Source organism: Onthophagus taurus, chromosome 5, assembly GCF_036711975.1.
Source record: "Onthophagus taurus isolate NC chromosome 5, IU_Otau_3.0, whole genome shotgun sequence".
NCBI classification, from domain to species: Eukaryota; Metazoa; Arthropoda; class Insecta; order Coleoptera; family Scarabaeidae; genus Onthophagus; species Onthophagus taurus.
Genome location: NC_091970.1, coordinates 5022169 through 5044600, shown reverse-complemented (window position 1 = coordinate 5044600; position 22432 = coordinate 5022169). Strand labels below are relative to the sequence as shown.

The following is a 22432-nucleotide window of genomic DNA, read 5'->3' as shown; positions in this document are numbered from 1 at the left end:
TATAAGTACAAAATCTACTTTACCCTAAAGAAAATTAATTACATCTCACACAACAACAAAAAACGACAAATTTCTTAATAGCAAATTAATAATATATTATAATTTCTTCATTTTTACACAATTTTGTTGTTATGCAATTAATTAAATCCTAAGTAGAATAATTCCAAATCAATTTTAGAACTCAGTCTTCTTTACTTGATACTATTTATACTGGCTCATTTATTTATTATTTTTATTAAGCACACCTTAATAACCACAAATTCAAAACTCTCTATTAATTACTAATTGTAAGAAAAAGTTAGAAACATTAATAATAATGACTAGGTTTATTTAAAAACGATTCATTCTTTTCTTAAATTAAGTTACATACAAATATTGTACAAAAAATATACAGTCAAATTTTTCTTTTAATCCTTATAAATACACCCTTATTATTAAGTAATAGTCTCGCATGTGTGCGTAACACTGGTCACTGTATCCACGATAACGTACCGTTAAACCATCGTAACATTTCTTCGTTTCTTCTCACCACTATTCACCGAATTCATTGATCCTTGCAAACTGGTCGAGTAATTATCGGTATTTCGCGGCATTGATTGGTAAATTTGATTCGACGCCGGGTGAACACCGTAAATGTATTTAACCGGGGGATAACCACCGTTAAAAACGGGAAGCGGTGGAACCGGAGGTGGAACATGCCCACTTACACCGTTATTATAATGATCCAAATTCCCCATTTGATGATGACTGCTTAAACTGACATGATCAACGTTTTGCCCGTTCAAAGACATATGATCTAATTGATTCATTATTTCTTGGTGTTGAGTCAACATTTGTTCATCAGCCGGGCTATGTCTGCGTTCGTGTTCGTGAAGAAGTTGAGAAGCACTCCAAGAATTAAATGGGGATAAAGTCGGTTGAATATAATTTTGATTCTGCGAATTAACATTTTGAGAATCATGATTTCGTTGTAACGATCCATTTGAAATAACACTTAACCCGGAATAATTTTGCGGATTTTGTAAATGTTGTTGTTTTAATTCCTCGATTAATTGTTGTTCTTGTTGTTGAACCAACGAATACCGCTTTTTAGGTTCATCTTCAAACGGATAATTAACCGGCACTCCAATTGTGTGATCGTTATCGCTAATTTGGTGGTTTGAGTAACAATTTTGATTTTGTTGGGGGGTATTCGGCACGATTGTAATTGTCGTTGTTAATTTATCGGCTTTTAACGAATCCGATTTAGATTTAATGATTCGATTCTTTCGTTTTATACAGAAACAATAATAAATCGTTAATATTATTATTAATAAGATGACGACCCCGATTACAGCGAAAATAATTTCGTTGCCAAACCCGGTTTCTTTCATCAAATTTGGGTGCACACTCATGTTGTAATCATCGATCGGGGTTAAGGAGTGATCGTTAGTTGGGAAAGTCGGTGAAATTGTCGATGGGGGAGGTGGAGATTTGATGTAAATTCGGATGTAGTTTGAAATCGTTGTGATCGATGAGACTTTTGACGTTGATTTGATCGCAAAATATAGGGGTTTATCGAGGAGGTCTTTGCGTTGTGAGAAATCTAGCGAAAAGGAGGTGTCGGAACCTGTGCTTAAAGCGTGTGGGGTTCCCTCCCAATTTCTCGTTTTCATTTCGAAGTTATCGGTGATATCTTGGATGTTTTCGGCGAATTTAATGTCGTAGAATGAGACTTCATGCCCGCCCATATCGGGGGATGTCCAAGATAAAATCGCTTTTTCCTCTTTAACATCAACCTTTAAATCTAGGATTTTTCCCAATTGGTTTTCATTTCCGAAATTGATTTCGGCTTGGGTTATTTCTAACGTGATGGGGGTTAAGAATCGCTCGAAAGGAGCCATGGTGATCGCGCGTTTTGGGTTGACGCTTTCAAATCCGTAAGGGATGGCTTGATAAATATAAGCGGTGTTTCCGTTGTCGTTAACGACGACTTGGTACTCATAATTCCCAGCTCCGCTAACGTAGGGGTTATGATACCGTGAATAAATCCCATCATTTTTGTTAATATCAGGATCCCCGGAGCCCGTGTCGAATAATTGGAGGACTTCTTGGTGCAAAATCGACCCATTCTCTTCGTATTTAGTGATTTTAACCTCGACTTTAGCCGAAATGATGGGGTTATTCCCCATTTTCACTTCTACGTATAAAATGGGGGGGGTCAAATTTGATTTGGAGACCCAAAATTTCGATCGAATGATTTCGGAGGAGCGATTCCTCGGGGTTGTTGTCACCTGTAAGAAGTGAGGTTGTGGGTTTCCCGTAACCGGTTCAATGCTGTAAGTCCAAGTTCCCGTTTCGGTCATGTTCGGGCGAATCGAAATTATTTTGACATCCAGCAAATCGGCGCGTTGCCGGAAAATTTGTTGGCTAGGACTCACTAATTCCATGCTTCTTATTAACGGACTTGGGTTGTGAGTGTACAACATAAATTTAATGGGGGCCGAGACGTTCTCATCGACGTAAAAACTCCCCGTAATCGAAGATCGATCGCTTTTAATCTCCCTCCGATGAATTTCGAATGCAATTTCGTTTTTATTCCCTGCGTAATATCTCTCAATGATGTTGTAAAGGACATTGGATAACTCGAAATACGTCGAAATCATGCTATGCACAACGTTTTGTTTTTGCTCGTTAACTGTGTAAGCAACCCCGTTTGTTAATTCGGCCAAAAAATCCAAACTCCTCTGTCTAATTTGATTCGGATAAGTTATCGAGGCTATTTTAATCTTGTTTTCTTTAACTTTCTTAACAACATCGTTTAATTGCGAGTTATTATTAACCCCCGCCGAAATAATAATCATAACCTTAGTCGCAGGGGATGGCATCTCATTAAACATATCCAACCCTTTCGTTATAGCGCAATGCAAACACGGAGATTGACTCGTTTCCGACGTATAATAAGGAAGCGCCGAATCAATCATATATTTATCCTCGCTTTTAAACCGTTTAATCGGCGTTGCGATAACCGCATCAGAATCGTTCGTTAAAACAAGCCCAACTTCGGAGTTATCAGGCAAATCGAAATTAACCCACTTTCTAATTGCCGAGCGCAAAAAGTTCCAAGATTCCCTCACCGCCATATTTTTCGTATTTTCAATCACAAAAACGTATCGAGTTGAGTAATGCTTTTTGTAAGTTATTTTCGATGAAGTGTTCGCGATGGTTTTTGAATTATCAACTGAGTAACTATGAAAATCGGAGTGTTGGAGGATCACATCAAAAGTGTTTCGGCGATTACAAAGTAAATTATGTTTCGTTGGGGCGTAAGAATCGTGGTTGCCGTCGTCGCAAAACATAGAAACCGAAGGAACTTCTGGCGCGAACATAATCGAAGTTCTCGCTTTTGAATCGACCATATTTGAGATGTTATAATTTTCGTTTCCAGCGCAAATCCCGTCGTCGTTAATCGGGAAATCCGAACACCCTGTTACTTTAACTTCACTATTTTTATCGTAATAACAAAGCGGATGAATCGGGTTATTTCTATAACCTTTCTCTTCAAAAACGCCGTATCGATACATCGCGAATTCTTTCACTAATAAATGCCCCAACGATGAATCTTTATTTTCCAACGATTTATAACCGAAATATATTTGATCACCGCTTTTTCCGCAACCTCCGGATTGTTGGGTCCACATTTTTCCTTTTGATGCGTCGCCGGGTAATATTGTTATGTCGGATTCTTCGCCGGAAGCTGCAACAACTTTGTTTGGAGAACAAGAATTTGGCCACGATGTGGGAAGAATCACCGTTGATGATCGGATAAATGCGCGACCATGGAGAGCTGAGAATAAGTAGTTTGATGCGCTTGAAAGGACCGTCTGAAAAAAATAGAAAAAATATATTATTATGGTAAAGAGGCTTAGTATATAATCTTAACAACCAGTATCTAATTTGCAAATCTGCAGGTATTACGAAAACACTTGTGGCGCCAACCCAACCCGAAAGGAAACCAGCTCGGAAGCAACACAACCTAACTAGAAAGCAACCCAAGCCGAATAGAACTAACTAGAACTAACTAGAACAGCAGTATTCATTTTTGCCTACATTCGATTTGAGGAGAACCATCGGGAAGCTAGCAAGGAAACTATGGAAAATATCCAGAATATTTATAAGGCAGAAGAACAATTACAAAAAAATTGTATCCAGTTTTTAAAACAATTTCAACTTGTATAAAAGTAGTTAGTTCGTGGTATTATTACTTTTCAATAAAGTATTGCTTGATGAGGGACAAATGCGAGGAAATCGATTAATTTCAAAGCAAGAATGACATGCACAACATGCATAAGGAAATAAAAAGAATAACGCGCGTTTATAAGAAAATGCATTAATAATGACTGCAGTGATAGTGTAAAACTAAAACTAACACTAGATCGAGAATTAGCCGCACGTCTCCCAAGACGGCTAAACCTGAATGATTCTAATTCTAGGTATTGTGTTAATTCTAGTGATAGTGGTAGTGTAAAACTAGAACTAACACTAGACCGAGAACTAGAAACATTCGAACGCACGGCTAAACCCAGAAGACTTGGTAGAAGGAAACTGTCATGGATGCGGAATCCCAGGAATTGGACAGGTTTAAACTTTGAAGACCTTATCAGAGCTGCGGACGTGATCACTAACCTACGATAGCGGAAATGGCACAAATAGAAGAAGATTGCCGAGAATTCTAATAATAAGAGAGTGTCAAAATAATAATTAAATATATTATGAAAACAAGATGCAGTTAAGATAATTTAAAGTGAAGCACCTGTTTTAAAATTTTTTATTTTAAAACACCATAAGGTCTTCGAAAAATATTCGTTAACCAGCTGTCGTTGAACCATAAGCCTTTTTTCTTACCTATCAAGTTACGAGATTCATCCGTAGTTTTTTGGCTTCACTTTACCTACTATGCTATTTAAAGTCGTTTTTTAAAGCGTTTTTCTCCTCCAGCACGAGACAAAAACCACAACATGTTGTAATATAAGAACGGCCAAAGAGCGTGAATAAAACGTTTACGCAATTAATTAATAAACACAAAGCGTGTTATAGACTCTGGCAGGAAGTGATTCTTGGAAAGAAGAAAACCCATTAAGATAACGATTAAAACAACGAGACCCTTCTTCTCTTTACAAGTATTTTTATTTCTTTTTTATTTTTTTCGTTTTTAATGTGGTCTAAAAGTCTTTTGAGTTGGACGTTATCTTGAGATAACGAAATTCCGGGCGGGAATTTTGTTTTAAAGTTTCTTTATGTTTTAAAAGGTTCACAAACCAAGTTGAGCTTCGTAACCTTTCCTTTTTGACCTTTTCATGAAGATGCATCTGAAAACGTGCTTCTAAGAGATCTTTACCTTTCTCTTTTCCCGGTTCGGAGTCATCCAAACAATCTTTTTTTTTATAAACTAGTCTCGTGAATCACGATTTTCTAAAACTAAACAAAAATAAATCTTATTTTCTTTTTTAATCGCTTCATTTAATTATCTTTGGTGAATGGAAATTGCATGATTATCGTTTATTGGGGCCAAATAGAAGTGATTAATTTCATTTCCCTATTTTTTGTTTGAATTGCGATGAGGTTTTAAATAAAACAAGGTTTATTTACACAAAAAAGGTTCTTGTTTAAAGATCCCACGACCTTTAAATCATTATTCTCAATTAAATCTTATGTAACTGTAAACATTCATAATGAAAATATAAACAAATTAAAAAAATTGATTTAGAAATTGTAATGGAAAAGAAAATAGAGAAGTGAAAGCTTTTTTCGCTTATTTAGAAAGTTCTCTTTGTTTTTCTTACCTTAAAATAAAGAAAAAGAAAATTAAAATATTTTTAGGTTATTTGTTTTATTTGACAGATTGATTTTTGACTGAATTAATACCAACCATTAAGAATTAAAAAAAATTAAGTTGGCAGTTTTTAATTTAACTTAAACCGGTTTCCATGACAACAACAAAATCTTTAACGTTTTTTAGTTGAAAAGAAGCGAATTTAACACCCGATCAAAGCGAATCGTCTCAAGAATGTGATCTCTATGCGCTAAAAAATACGACTTTCACACGGTGCGGCGGTGATGTACCGCAAAAGAAGCGATCTCGAGATGAATCTCCGCGCTGAAGCTTTCTAAAGAAGACTTCTTCGGCGACCTCAATTTCTTGTTTTGCGCGGGTAAGTACAGTTAACGCTCAACAATATGAGCAAAACGAAAGAAAATTTTTGTAATTAGATATTTTCTTAGCTTTCTAATAACTAAAATAATTTTTAACCTAACTTTTTTTTAATGTCAAATTGACATTGACACATTAAAAAAGTTAACCAAAAATTTAATTACGCAATAATTTAAGTGATTTAAACATTGCAAAACAAGTCATTGTTGGGACTCGCCCACGCTTTGGTATGTTTTAAAAAATGTTGCGACGAATTTAAATTAACATCCGCATTTTTTTGAATTAATTAAATGAGTCGCGGCTTTACGACTCAATCTAACCTCAATTTTTTTTTTATTTGATTTTAATTGATTCTTTTTAAGTGTAATTTTTAGAATTACGTTATGATGATGATTGTCGGATTACGAAAAGCGGTAATTTCGATTCGACGTCGAAATACTCACGAAGTCGTTTTAAACTGCTTTATTCTTCGGGAGATTCTTCCGAGTTGAGTTTGAGTTCTCACGTTGCGATGATTTAATTTTGATATTATTTTTTAATTTTAAATCCTTGAGTTTACAAAACATCTTACGTCACGTTAACCGCTTAATACGTTGTTGTGCAAAACGTAATTGTTTATTAGTAACCTTGAAAAAATGCCGAAGATTACATTTTTTATTACTCATCTCGTTTCTAAGTTTTTTAAGGCTTCATTAATCAATAAATAAATGCTATAAGTTACAAATAGGGGTGCAAAAACGATGATTCATTATAAATCGTGGGGTTCATCGAATTTCCTTTTTATTTTGCAACTTAATTACGTAATTTTTTTCGAATCGATTTATTTTCTTTTGTAATTCGATGTTTGCGTCCTCAATTTTCAATGGTTACGAAATTTATGGACAAAGTTATTTACAAAGTTATTTCAAAGCTATTTTTAAACAAAAATTACGAATAAATCGTGATTCATTTCGCATTGAAATTGATGAGAAATTACAAATAAAAAATCCAATTCTTACCTCAAGGTTTAAGAGAATATCTTTGCATCTATTCGCTGGCACTTCATCGGAAATCGTGATGACTAAATCTTCGTAAGCCCCCGATTTTAATTCCAAGGAATTAATTCCAACTGAAGAAGTGATCAAAATTAGGAGGAAGAATTTGAATCCCTCCATTTCTCTGGTTATTTTTGCTTCTTATCTTCTAAATTGATTCTATTTTCTTTTTGAATTAATGATTTTTACACATTACAATTTTTGGGGCACAAAATTGTTTTATTTTAGACGCACAAAATAGAGTTTATTGTATTGATCACGTTCGTTGTTGTCGTGGTAACTTGTACCATACAAAACCCCGCGATACCGGACGTTATAGTCACGCTCTGTTGAGGACTGCTGGAGGACGGTCGACGTCGTTCCTCAACCGAACTAAGCAGAAGACCGACTGACGAGCGTTCCGTTCGAACTCTATGAACTGCGGAAGGTTTTCACCTCCCACCATAAGCGCACGTCTCTTTGAAGAAGAGTATGCCGCGTAATTCCTCATGGTAGCAACAACACCCACTCTCATCTCACATCTTTTTTTATTTATTCTTTTTCTTTCATCGTAACATCTTCTTTACCGTCAATTTTTTATTCATTTATCTTTTGCAGTTAAAAATCTCAACGCTGAACAAGATGTATTGCTGACTGAGAAGTGTATACTTTACCGCGAAGAAGGATTTAAAGGTAAAATTAACTCTATGATGTTCTCAATCAAGATGTATTAACATATTAATTTTTTTCTAGGATGGAATCGACTTTGGTTTTAAGGTATGTGCAAAAAAACTATATTAACATGCACACTCCAACAAATTACACTGCGGGTTCAACACGTTGTGCTTATCGCTTTAAATGAATGACATAGTTCAAAATGAGGACATTTACAGTTTTATTATAAATATCCTCCAAGGTAATGAAATACTTATTGATTGATTTTGGTTTGTGATTTTCACAGAATCACTCGTTTCAAGTAAGCTAAGCTTGGTCTCACGGTGTTACTCAAAGCTCTGGAAATCGGACAAAACATTAAACTGCAAAGAAAATCTGAAATTATGCTGGCCAAAGTCCTCTATCAGCAGTGTTTAGTCTTTTGCAAGCAATGTAGTCTTGGTGTTTGTGATACTTGAAAGAATTAATCTCGGCAGACTTCAAAAGCGCCATCTATTGTAATCTATTAAAATGAAATTACAAAAACTTGAGTAACATAACCTAGATATTAATATTTTTAAATTTATATTTTTTTGTTTATCATTCTTTGTTTCCCTCATAGCGGAAACTTCACTTAAAAGCTCCACGGTAAAGCTTTTAAACGAAATATTTTATCTCCCCCTTTAAGCGATACGATGTCCGTTAAACTCATTTTAAAAGAACAAAATTGTAAATACGTGTGGGTTAAAACACAAATGACTTATTTTGAAACTATAAAAATGGTTAAACAAGTTTCTCTAATTTTTTTCTTTTCTTGTTAAGGCTCGTAAAAAAGCTCGTTCGATTTCACACCCATTTACAACGAGAGTTGAGAATTTATTACCTCAAAATAAAAACTAACAAACAAAAATTAAAACGAATCGATTAAAATTCATGAAACGTGTTTGAGTTACTCCAAATAACTTCGGCGAGGCGATTTAGTTAGTATGGGTATAAAGCATTTAACCTAGAACTACTTCTTTTTGAGGCGCCTAAAGAATTTTTATGAAGCTATGTCTTGACACGATTAAAAAAGATTGTTTTATGTCAATGAATAAATCCAAAACTTCCTGTCTTCATCATCCTCTTTCAAAGTCTGCTCTATTTCATTGTCTAAAACGGTCTTAGTGAATGCACACGTGTTCAAATACAAAACCTTCTTATTAGTAATGCACTTTAAATAGAAAGGGGAGAATATAATCAATCTAAATTATATAAATAAAACTTAATGCAGAATCACGTTTAATTTTAATCAATGTTTGAGTTAAATTTCTGTTTTGAACATGATAAGAATTATTTATAGGAGGTATTCTCGTTTCACCCAGTTTTTGTGTCCACCTGTTCTTCTTTTTCTTGTGGTAGATTTTTAAAAAGAACCTGGATCTTACTCCCACATGTGCCTATGGCTATGTATATGTAGACCCTTTATAAGATTCTTTTATAACGCTCATCCGAAAAGAGGGTAGTTTTTTTGTTCGCCGCGCTTAAAAAAATCTCTACCGGGACCGGATGTACAAATTGTACGCCTCCAATATGGAAATATTACGATATATCCGCCTTCTTTTTTATCCACAACAGAAGGTGTATAAAAAAAAACTAAGAAAGAAAAAAAAATAAAAAGAGGAAAAATCTGGAGATCTTTTTTTGCTAAGAATTTTTTTAAGAGGATGCGGAAGAAGAAACATGTGGTTGTAGAAAGGTATCGATAACTTAAAAAAGAAACGAGGAAAAAAATAAATATTTTAAATTAATGAGTTTGGTTCCCAAAAGAAAAAGAAAAATGGGGAAAGAACAAGATGGGGATTGAGTCTCAAGAGAAATAAGGAAGTTCTTTCAGTCCATTGAAGCAACCACCTAAAGTCAACAGAAACGCAATCAACCCTCACATAAAATATTTATAAGAAGAAGGAAAAAAAAGCGAGGGGTTTGCAAAAATGAACCAAACCTCACATTTGCTTAGTTTCAAAAAGATTTTTTTCTATTTCTAGTTTTGGACTTAAAAACCACTCAATAAATTCATTCTTTTTATTTTTAAAAGCCTTTTCAAGTGGTCCTCACTCATTAGTCTCATAAAAATTCTTAGCGGGTGGTCGTTTTTACCAAAATCTAAAAATGAACCCCTTTTGTTTGTTGACTTACAAGTTTTTGAAATATAAGTACTTAAAATACCGTGCTTTACCATTTACAGGAAGCGGCTTATCTTTTTAGCAACAGGAAGTCCTAATTCTGATCTTCTAAACAAAACGTAGGTAATAATTAGGAACGTCGACGTTGTATTCGTTTACGGTAGAAAGATTTCATTGCATGTGAATACACAATTGAACACAACCAACCTAAATACAAGATGATTTTTACCTTCAAACGGGAAATTAGTTAATAATTAATTTATAAAATTAAAAAAATTTGGTTAGGATTTTTATGATTGTCAATTATTTTGGTGCGAACCTAACTTCACACACATTTTATTGACAGTTTTAATAAAAAAAAAATTTAACTCAAAAAGAACCAGTTGGTTAATGTGGCGGCCAACACCATCATCCCTTAATGAGATTTCGACCTTTCTCTGATTTCTAAACCATCTGCCGTTCGGGTTTAAGATTCAAAAGGTACAGGTGATGACTTTTTTTTAGGTTAAATTAGGTTTACATGTCAATTTTAAAATTATTTTCGTTTCTATAAATTTTTAATAACATTCTAAAAGTACTAATTTAATTTTGATGATTAATTTTTGTAGTGTTTATAACATTAACTTTAATGTAATTTGTTGAATTTGACAATTTTCCAGCTACAACTACGTCATCAACAATGGCCGGTTTCAAATCCACCAACCTAAAAAAAATTATTGTTTTTTTTTTGACATTTGAGGTGTCATTGTTTTGTATCGTGAATCATTTGAAATTTTATTTAAAATATGTAAGTATTAAAAAAAAATCTCTAGTTAATTTAGATTACGGAGCCCTCTTTGAATACGTTTTGGTGAAGGGGTTGGGAAATTAACTTCCCCCAAATAAGCGAAATTGAAGCAGGGGTGCGTTAATTGAAACTGGATTGTTTAACTACGCTGCAATTGACGTTTAAAAGACAATTTAAACACACGTGCTTACATAAAGAATACTTTTAGATTAGACTTTTAGATTAAAATTTTTGCAGTTAGATAAGTTTTGCTGTAACTTTATTTATTGAGGTGCGTTTATTTATGTAATCTTCTTAAAAGATGAAGAAAAGTAAATATAGTTAAAGTTTATTTAGATAAAATCAAATATCACGGGCATATGACTAATAAAAGAATAAATATAAACATCTCATGATCAAACTTCCTGTTTATAAAAAAATATTTTAGTTTAACATGGAAATATGAGACGTTGTACGGAATGATACGAATTATCGATCCTTAAATCCCTAGATACCAAGGGGAGAATCCAACTTTATCAAGATATGGATTGAGAAAATTAATATTTCATCAAACGAGTAAATAGCAATTGATACGTTTCCGAACAGAACAGGATATCCCTTTATAGTCGTCCCTTTTCCTGAATAATAATAACCCAACATCCTCACCATCGCCGAAAAGAGTAAATCACGAACACTATTAATACTTTTTTTACTCCATATCGTGCCCGGTAATAATATCGCACGGTCTGTGACGAGTTAAAACAAGTAGAGCGGTCATTTCCGGTCAACTGTACTTCCTGTCAACTCTCAACAGTACAAAAGAGAGTAGAAAAGAACGGATACGTCACAGTTTAGCGATTTAAAGGGGAAAAAAATTAAAATTCAAACTAAAATTGATTCATTAAATATTTATTTATTTAAATATTTGATTCAATTTTTAATCCCCCGTAGAAACGAGGGGTGCTTTTACAAAAAGGAAAACTGGATTAGCTTGGTTGGGGTGCAAAATTAAATAATCACAAAAAAAGGTGGGAAATAAATGTATTATTATCCTTTCTAATTGGTTACTCTTAAGTTTCATGACTTCTTTTTGATTCTTTTACACTTTCTGGACATGCAAATCTCCTCCTTAATGTGCGCTACACAAGCTCTAATCTTTGTAATCACCCGTTCCAATTTCACTATTCATGAGAGATCTCGAACCAATTAAGACCGTCTCTTCCTAGTTTGTAACAACACCATAACTGTGTCACGTTCTGTTTGGTAGAAAACAACTTGTAACGTAACTGTTTCAACGATTAAACAAGACAAATTGTACAATTTTACAACAAATACTAAAAAGAATCGCAAAAAACTTAACAACCGTAACTTCTTTTTCATCACGTAAAACTTTACATCGATTTTCAAACCTTTGGGTTGTAAAATTTAAGAGTCTTGTTAAATTCTTTATAGCTAATTAGAAGTGGTTTAACGACGCCTTTGGAGGATTTTGTTGGTTTTGTTTTCGTACGTGATTGAAGATGGGTTTAACTTTACCTGAATGTTTTTTTTTGTCTTTAACCATTTCTCACCTGGCCGAAAGAAAAAAATAGCCAATGTCCAAATTTCTTTTTGTACGTGACTCGTTTAAATAGACGATAATCTCAATAGTTGTTGCAACATCACGTTCGTGCATTTTAAGTTAAAAAAAATTAAATTCGCTTTTTGAACATTACATAAATTTGATTGATTCAATTTTCGCGCTATTACTACGTCACCCAACATGGCCGACTTTCAAATCTGCCAACTTTAAATAAATAAATTTTATTATTTTTTGACATTTAAGGTTATGTCGTCGTTGTGTATTGTTAGTCGTTTAAATTACGTTGGAATTAATGGAATTTAAGTATTCAAAATAAGTAAGTTATATTATAATAACAAATCATAATTAATAAAATTGTTATAAATAGTGGTAGTGGTAGGTAGCGCTAGTTAGCATAAGATATAACCATGTTATATACTTTTATTGAACTAAAACTAGAACTAACACAAAACCGAGAAGTGAAATCATTCTGGTGCTGCTAAACCCGAATGTTTCTAGGCGGCCGGCAACATCTCGAATTTTCCTAATGAATTTTAATTCTTTTTGGTGCTTCAATTTGAAAAAAACTCCTCCGAATTAAAAAATAGAGTATAATCTGTTAGTATTCAACTCGTATTGGTTTCTTAGAACTCCTTATCTCGGGCTGTTTTTAAACGGCTCATCCATAATACACATAAAAAGATGGAATACAATGGGGGCATCACAAAAAGGTCCTCTTTTCGTCGCGGCGTCTGATACGAATCGCGAAACCTCTCGACTTTTAAAACGGAGAGTTCTTCTTTGTCATTCGAAAAACCGAAAGCGCTCCATTAACTTTTTAAACTGGTTCTATTCAATTCTAAGTTTTTAAACGGCCTTTTAAATAATACAAAGGGGTGAGTCAATTTGATTTATAATTCGATCTTAATCAGAATCGAAACTATTTAGTTTTTCAATTCCTATTCGTTTTGATATTTACAAAAATCATTTTTGTGTTGGAATGAACGAAATATACGAAGTAAAACGAAGTGTGGGAGAGTTGGCAACAACAAAAAAAATTTGTACATCACCTGTTATGAGTTACCTGTTAAAGTTGAGTTTCCCATGACCAGGTATATATTGGGATGTCCCTTTTATGATTTAGAAGAGTTCTAGTTTATTATTTGCCCTTCACACGCATATACTTATCATAAGTTTCAAAAAGTTTCCCCCTTTTAACCCATATAAACAGGATCTTTTCAATATTTTTATTCTTGTGCGATTCAAAGCGTTGTATCAACCGGTTTCTTTTTTAATTTTTGCGGTAACAACTAATTTTTTGTTTCTATTTCAAATGATGCTTAATCTTCGAGGTGAATTTACTCCCCACGAAAGAAGGCTTATCCTTATGGATCGTCCCAGAAAAGGTAGGATTTTTGATTTGAAAAGATTCTTTTTTATTTTAAAGTAAGAATAGTTACAATGGGGTTTGTTTGGGGTTCTATCATCACGGTTTACGCCTTGCGGGGTAAAAAAATCGAAATATCCTGTTTGTATTTTGGATCTGGAACATCAGGCAAACTTAAACCCCGAGGTTAAAAAAGGAATTGAAAGAAACGAGGTAGCAGGATGGAAAAGATCTAAAAGCTTATCTTTGATCGATCGAACATAATGATTCGACACGAAATAAATCACGGAGAACACCTTTTCTTAACGTCCTAGTTGAGTGCATTAGTTGGTCATCGAAAGATTTTTATCTTTGGCTTCTGGTCAATAAATAAGACTTTAAAGGCCGTTTTAAGGTTAAATATTTTATAAAGAAGATTTTCTCTTTTGAAGAGTATTCTTCTTATTGTCATCGCGGTCCAGACATTTTAGGAGGATTATTTTTTTATTACTTAACAGCCGTGAAGGAGACGGCCAAGTCTAGGCTTAAGACTTAAAAGATTAGGGGCCGGACGTAAATTGTGTTTGGTGGCGACAGACACACAGGAAGTGGTCTTTTAGAAACTTTTTTTGCAAATTTTTCAATACTTAAATGAGACAAATGAAACAAAAGTCTTTAGAAATTCGATACTTTATAGTTTTAAAAGTTTTAAGAGGAATTTTTAGAAAACCAAAACTTTATTTATCAAGTATATAAATTTAATAAGACTAATAACATTAGTATAATTAAAAAATCTCGATATGTGGTAAAGGTTTTTAAAGGCTTAGACCTCCCTTGTGTCTTAAATTGGTACAAATGTGACTCCCCACTGCGAAATATAATCGAAAACGCCCGACAACGTGGCAACTCGAAAGAAATTCTACGATTAATCACCCAATTGTTTAAAACAATTCCCCTTAAACCATTCCAATCACGTTTGTTTACATTGAATAGATACTGTTGTGGTTATTAACACCAAACGAATTTAACATCATACATAAATAAAAGAACCACACATTCGCTGAATGTGTTAAGTTAATTAGCATTGTTTAAAATGAGTCAATGTGGTTCTTTGTATTATTTCAAAACTAAAATGTTATTTTAACGCTCAACTTTAAAATCAACTCAAAACATTTATTAAACATATTTCATCTCGAATCGTTTTAGAATCCTCTCGATGAATGGAATATCTTTGTATAAGAGTTCGTATTAACTAGATTTATGGGGTAAACACGCAATGAACCGAGTGCACTTGGTTAAAGGAGGTTCTTATTCAGACGAGAAGAAATGCTAAATGGCACATCGTCTATTAACGTCCGTTATACAAGCCGCTAAAAGGACGTTAATATCCCTTTTAAAGTAACCGGACCAAGAGTTGATTTCATCTTAAACGCAACTTTTTTTTTTCTTTTCGTTTACTTTTCCAATTTGTTTGGAGGACTTAGATAAACAGCGTGAAGAATTTTTGGGTACTCGAAAGTTAACCTCAAACCCACCGAAGGTATCGATTTAAAGTCACGGTTGGGAAAAGGGACAGTTTTGTATATAGGAGGGAAAGAAGCAGATGTTTTATAAAGAAAAAGATATATATTTTTCTTCTTTTTCAAAAGAAACCGATGATGGTCAATGATTTCTTAAAGACCGGTGAGGGTTTTATTTAAAAGTTTTACACCGTTGCGGTGTAATTGATGAGCTACATGGTGACTTTAATAATAGTTTAAGGGGTCCGTTTTAAGGGGCGTGCGCTGTTTAAATTTGTAGTCGGTCTCACCTTTAGACAAGATTTCTTTTAAAGTATTTTTTTCTACAGATTCTTTATTTAAACACATATCTAACTTTTTACTCCAAGCAAATTTCCTGATAGTTTGACTAATTTATATACAGGGTGTTTATTAAACATGCGGCAAAATCAAGGAGTTATTGTTTGGGCTATTCTAAGAATATTTTGTTCTTTAATGAATTTTGGAAATCCGCTTTGTTACAAAGACCCATTTTTAATATTTTTAAAGTTACTAATGTAGCCGAAATAAAAGTATCTTTTAACAACATTCTGATTACTAAATCTATTGAAAAGAAATAGTTTATTTATTATTAATATTTTGTTATTTTAATTGAATACATCTCTCGATTGATGACTTAGTATCTGTCGAATTTATCGAGACTGAGTGACGATTTCTTATAGAAAAATGTTCCAAAGTATTCATCAACGTTTTCATGAAACAGGCGCATTGAAAGGAAGTGGAGCAAGAAGGCTAATGACGACCAGAACGATAAAACTGGAAGAAGAAGGCGTTTCTACTCAAAAAGTTGCAAATACTTTGAATTCCACCCATACCATTTACAACGCATTCAAGCACTTCTACTTGCTGACTTTCTTCCACGTTTAGCATTCTGTCAATGACTCTTGGGCAAATTAGTGCAAATCCCTCAACTACTGACTTTGATTCTTTTTACTGATGAAGCGAATTTTGTGAAGAACGATTTCAACATCAGTTCTAGTCTATATCTGGTTCTCCTCCACTAGTATGCAGTCTTCTATCAGCAGTATAATACATAACGCTTTGATTTTAATTTCAAAATCTTACAACATACAAATTTAACGAATTGGGAAGTGATACTAAATACAGGTTGAGAGTTTATTATGACTGTTTCCTAATCTATTCAGTTGAATAAGAAAATTGATATATGAAAGTATTGAATTTTATCTTAATTAGTCATTATTGATAGCGACTACGTTCACATTGATAATAACATTCTCATTTAATTTTTTATTTTTTAACCGTTATCGCTTTTAAAACGCAACTTAATATGCGTATTAAATTCCGTCAAGTGCACTCTTGAAATTTCTCTTTCATATTTTTAAAAGGGCGAACGCAGAGAGGATCCCACGCTTCTAGGAAGGGAATCGTTTCAAGTGTCACATGTGGGCCTATGGGAAGTTGTGAAAAAGATTCACAAAACCAACAGGTCTTTTAGATAAAGGGATCACTTCCGAACATCTGCCAATTATTTAAATAACAAAAATGCGTTAAGCTACGCTTTATTTAATGTTAGAAAATTGAAATCGGAATCAAATCGGAATGTAAACTATGTAGCAGGTGAATTCGAAATGGAGTTATTTTCAATTTGCACGGAAGAGAAACGTGAAGGAATTAAACCTTTCTGAATTGAAAGAAGACGGAAAAAAAGGAAAGATACCTTCGAGTTGTGTTCGAGCATCGCAGCGTGAACTCGATCATGAAAATCCTCTTAATCGTTTTAACCGCACCGATGGACGCAGATGCTCAAGAAGTAAATCTTTACGCACACCGATTCGTTTTTCTTGCTTTAAAATTAAATCCGACGACAAAGAAAATAACTTTAATTAATGAAAGTGAATACGCTCATTGTTTCGTTTTGATTTGGGTCAAATCACCACGATAACGACGTCTTCTTATAAACCATTTTTAATTTCTTCCTTTATTTCTTATCAAATAAAAATAACAACAATGAATCTCAATACGTTAAAGGAATCTCCTCCTTCTCATATGAATACAATGTGACCTCACCCACATACCCAGTTTCTGAATGCAACGAAGAAGAATCACAATTGGGGGCCACTCTAATCCCATTTACATATTTATCTTTGATGGGCGATCAACTCATAGCACACAAACGAGAGAAAAAGAGAGAAATAAAGAGAAATAAGGAGAGAAAGATTATTATTGTTGTTCCTTTGAGAACTGGTCACGACTCATTCTTCTTCATCTCGAGAAAACCACCTTGACACGAAGATATAAAAAGAATTTTTTTATTTTGCAAAACTAAATAAGATTCACACCGTACTGTGCTAAAAGAAAGATCAAAGTGATCTTGCTTTGATCATGAAAGCGTTACATTTAACGAGTTTGTTCCACCCCCATTTACTCGGTTGGCTTCCTTTTCCCATTTCCCCCATGACAATAAGGGCACCCTCTCGCCATTTTTTTCTCCATCATCCGAAAGGAGCTTAATCACAAGGAGTAACATGAATCTAATTGATGCTTACGTTACAAATCCTCCATCCAAAATTGAATCGAGACTTACTCCTACTTATAATTCCCTATCATCGTAAATCCCCCTTCGCCTAAAAAATCGAGGAGGGTCACCAACGCCACCAGTACTAAAACGGACGAGCATTTTCCCTCCACGTCGAACATGTGTCTAATAGCACCCTCTAAATGCTATTTGAATCGATTTGGTGGGGCTAATTTGAAGGTACCAGTCATAATAAATTGGAAGTTACGAGAATGACTCGAAATATTTGAGATTCTGAAGAGACATCTTTTTTTCGTTTCGAGTTAGAAAAGAATTTTTTGAACGTAATAACGCGATAAATCAAGTTGTGCGCTCGTTACTGCCGTCTCTAATGAGCAACTCAATTGCGGCCGAGCGCAGCTTCTGAGAGTAGTTTTACTTTAGCTGCGCGTATACCAAGAAAATCTGGACGATTATTTTAATTAATTGTTAACTTGGAAACTTGTGATAACCAAGAACCGTTTTTATTTTAAAAGAAAAAAATTTCATTTATATCCAAATTTGTAATAATTTATCATTTCACCACCTTAGGCATCAATTAGGATTTAGATGATGATGATGATGATGAGAATTTTTATTTTTATTATTTCTCTCAACCACAAAACGTTATGCTCCAGGTGGTTTTGAAGGTATCGTTAAAATTGAATCAAGCTTGCGGTCTACGAAGACGTGTTGCGGGAATGACTTTTGGCCCAAGGTTTAAACCCCGGTCTTCTTTGTCCCTTATACCTTGAAAATCATTCACAATAACCAAAGATGAATGGTTTCGTTTCGGTGCCGGGGAAATTCCCTTCTTTCGATTCTTAATACAGAGGCATGTGTGCCTTCTTCCAAAGGGCTTTGTTGCTAATCTAGGATCATTGTTGAGTAGTAACCCCGCGGAGAGGTCGTGAAGTGTATTTGCGCAAGAAGAATCTTATCGAAAAATCTTCAACTCGTAATTGAGTCATATTCGATTTTATTTAAAATACTTTATAGTTGTTGAGATAAATTTATTATTATTTACGAGAAGATATTTTTAAAACCTTTTTTATGTAGCTGAAGTAAATCTTTCAACGTACACTTGAGTATGAAGTCATCACGTTGTATATGGTGATGACGTGTTAGTTCCAAGAAACGTGTGCGGGGATATAAACGAAAAGCGAGTCTCTAATATTTGTTAGACCGTGTTAAAAAATTTACAAGATAAGAATATATTCAGAAATAAAAAAGCTTGAAAGGAATGAAACTTACAAGATAATAATTTAAAACTAATCCATAAAGTTAACATGAAATTTAATTATATTCATAAAGACGACGCCGCTTGCAATATGAAGTCAATTATAGGCCGAGGGGCTACATCATCTATTAATCAATTTAAGGTTGGCATGGTATTGAGTGCCCCAAACGGCCTCGAATGATCTTTATGAACTGATAATGTTAATAATCAATTTCATGATAATATCAAAAATAAAATAATGACATTTTGCTGTGATCAATTAATTAATGAATTAAACGATTAAAAATTGGATTGCGTTATACATCACTTTACTAAGCAACATTTTATCGTTATTTCCCGTATATCAAAAACCTTATAATTCAATGTTGTATATAGACTTTTGTCCGTCGCTGTATCTCAATAACTGTCTAGTTCTAAAGATATTTAAAAACATTTTAAACTAAACGGTTAAGTTAAAAAAAATTTTAACCCTCCCATTTTAAACCCGAAAGCATAATTGTTTAATTACCCCAATAAATATTCAACCCCATACATTTTTTCTTGCCAAGTGGTGTTTTTATCAGTCAAATCTGATTGATCTATGTCCACGAAAATTTGATCCAAACCTATTTTTAATTCTAGGGTAAGAAACGTTTCTTCGAAGCGATAATTGTTTAATTATAACCTTTTTGCCCTTTGTTCTTTTCTAACCATAAAATAAGATAGTTCTTTGGTTACGTTTAGATTTAGAAGACAATAATAGTTAAAAAAAGTAGTATTGTTATGATCATTAACGAAAAGTGCAGATGCCGCCAGCTGGTTTGGACCACACCAAACAAAAGGAACATCTTCTCTTCCTTTAAGATCCTTTAAGTTCCTTTAGGTTTCTTTAAGTTCGTTTAGGTAGAAGATCCCAACCTTTTTTTTTATTTTATTTATATAGCGAAAGGGTTTGCTTTATTCCTTTAGAATAAAATCGGATTAAATCGAAAAAGACGTTTTAGATTCTTTCACGAAGCGAGAGTCTGTTAAATTATCCGTCTGTTTAGAGAGAATAGAAAGTGAATTATTGTAGACCGGCTTCTTCTAACGTCTTCATTAAGATGCAAGGTTGCGTTTGGGACAGTCGATGTTATCTATTAAGTAAACTAGTAACTGTTTAATTTTTCACACACGTACACGTGTTATGCTTCATCCTTCTTAGAAACACTTCCTTGAATATTTGTCAAAGCGAAGAGACGCTGCTGTTGGGGCATTTTTGTTTCATTTAATTTTATTTCTTCCTCTTCTCAGTTATTCCATTCTGCATCACCAAGTGCTTTCCGCGCAAACCGACAACTCGCCGGACCGAGACAAGCAACGCGGACGCTTTTAATTCCTTTTAATTTGAGCACACCTGTGCAATGTTCCAAACAAAACACTTGCTGTTCCTCTCGACGAGATCTTTGAATTTTTTTCTTTTCAATTTAATAAATAAAAAAATAAAATTAAAAAATGGGGTTGCATCACCACGTGTTTGTGTGCACTTTTATTTGAATAGGCTATTATTGTGATGTGAATAAATAAAAAGGTTAAGAACGGATGTGAGACCTTGAAATCGTTGGAAACTCCTGGTTGTGTTACCTCAACAGAAACGAAAAGATAATTTCATTACCGCACCATAGAGTACCCGTTAGACCGTTTAAGGCCAATTTCTTTAAACTGTTAAGCTTTTGACGGTTCTTCTTCAATAGAAGCGCGCCCGAGTAATGACAGAGCAATTTAAGTTATTCCCTGCTTCTTTTATGATCGTCCTCCTAACTGCGTCTTTTCTCGGACTTTTCTTCATGTTATTAAAGGTGAGAATTCTTTGAAATTATTTTCGAAAATATAATTGAAGATAATTTTAAATTATTTCTATGTGTGTGTGTGGGAAAAAGTAAATTCATTATTACCAAGCCCACAACTTAAGATTAAGCCCCTTTTAGATCGAGTTATTGGTCTTCTACCAACAATATCTAGTCTACTTCAAGCAATATCTAGTTTTTTCTGCCACTATAGTTTATAGAATAGAAGATCTAAAATACAATAGCTCATGCTCCCAACAAGTACTGGGAATTACTAGTTTCCAGATATACTAGCTCATGCTGCTAACACGAGGTATGTGATCCAAATCCAAATTCAAAAATTTCTCCTAAACTTTTCGTCACGTAATCTTTCGCAGGTCAATTCTTTAATACAAAAAGATTTAAATCGACAAAAAGAACTAAAAAAATTAAATTTTACGCTTGAAAGTCACCAATTTTCTTTTTATTCCATTATTTCGATTCGATCGTGCTTCAAAAAAGAGAAACTCAACTCCTCGTAATCGGTGTGAAAACGGTTATTTTTTCTTTATTATTCCACCACAAGATCCACACTTGTTATTCATCAGGAATCCTAAGTATACGAAACTGCTAACCGTCTCTATCTTGTCATCCCCAAACCCCAAATGTTCTGCTATGTTGCATTCTTAATAAATGAAATGATGGACATAAAGTTTCATTTTAGTTTCAGATTTGCCTTGTTTTAGGAGACACTGAAACATCTCCAAAAGGGACAAGTTGCTCCGACTGGATTAAATTTGGTATAATTGAACACGCGACTTAAAATACCTGCAGTTATTGAAGAAGGTAATATTAATTTATTTATATTTTTTCGAAGAGAGTCAAATCTTAAGCCGTGTGTCCACTACCAAGTTTTCTTGCTGAAGTTGCTTCCAGAAGTTTTTGTCGTGTAAACACGTATGTTTTTGTCGTGTTTACACGACAAAAACTTCTGGAAGTCACTTCTGGAAGCAACTTCCGCAAGAAAACTTGGTAGTGGACACACGGCTTAAGAATAACGCCACAACAGGATCAAGAGGAGTTTAAATAAGCTATCAAGGCACAAAGCAACAACAAGATGTCCGCTATTGATAACCATCCACCAGAGCTATACAAGCTAGGCGACGAACACATACTTACTGGGTATGTGGAAATAATGAGTGAGGATAGAATCCCAAAAAGGCACTTAAGCAGCAGAATGAAAGGCAATAAACCAATGATGGAGGTCACGAAAACGATGGGAGGACGCACAACGCATAAGCGTCAGAACCTGAAAGACAGTAGCCTGTTTCGGATATCCTTCCCAAACACTCTCTCAGGAAATTATAAACTATTAGTTGACAATATAAAACGTTATAATTAATTTAATTGTGCAATCAGCAACACAATATACGTAGGAAATATTAGTTAATATTTTTTGTCAAAAATTTATTAATAAGATTTCTTGTTAAACATTTAATGTTTAAATAAATATAAAAAATCTATTAATTGTCTCTTAATTAATTCTTTGTTAAATTCAACCCGACATGAAACTACATACATACATACATACATATTCCAAAATAAAAAAAGGGGTATTT

The 22432-nt window shown here is 33.8% G+C and overlaps 1 protein-coding gene and 2 long non-coding RNA genes across 4 annotated transcripts; 1 reads left to right on the top strand and 2 right to left on the bottom strand.

Annotated features, from left to right (window-relative positions):
* Positions 1-311: 311 nt before the first annotated feature.
* Positions 312-7623, bottom strand: LOC111426220 (calcium-activated chloride channel regulator 4-like). The gene is made up of 2 exons (XM_023060647.2): positions 7189-7623; positions 312-3863 (listed from the first exon to the last, which is right to left on the bottom strand). The coding sequence occupies exons 1-2, from the start codon at positions 7342-7344 to the stop codon at positions 495-497; spliced, it is 3525 nt and encodes a 1174-aa protein (XP_022916415.2). The 5' UTR covers positions 7345-7623; the 3' UTR covers positions 312-494.
* Positions 5146-22258, top strand: LOC111426335 (uncharacterized). Of its 2 annotated transcripts, XR_011640256.1 has the most exons (5): positions 5146-6191; positions 7822-7896; positions 7957-7980; positions 21538-21659; positions 21883-22258. It is a non-coding gene; the product is annotated as an uncharacterized lncRNA (long non-coding RNA). The 2 variants fall into 2 exon arrangements; XR_002707810.2 differs by lacking the exons at positions 5146-6191; positions 7822-7896; positions 7957-7980 and adding an exon at positions 13658-13755.
* LOC139429710 (uncharacterized) lies at positions 11813-12529 on the bottom strand. The gene is made up of 2 exons (XR_011640257.1): positions 12184-12529; positions 11813-12122 (listed from the first exon to the last, which is right to left on the bottom strand). It is a non-coding gene; the product is annotated as an uncharacterized lncRNA (long non-coding RNA).
* Positions 22259-22432: the final 174 nt, after the last annotated feature.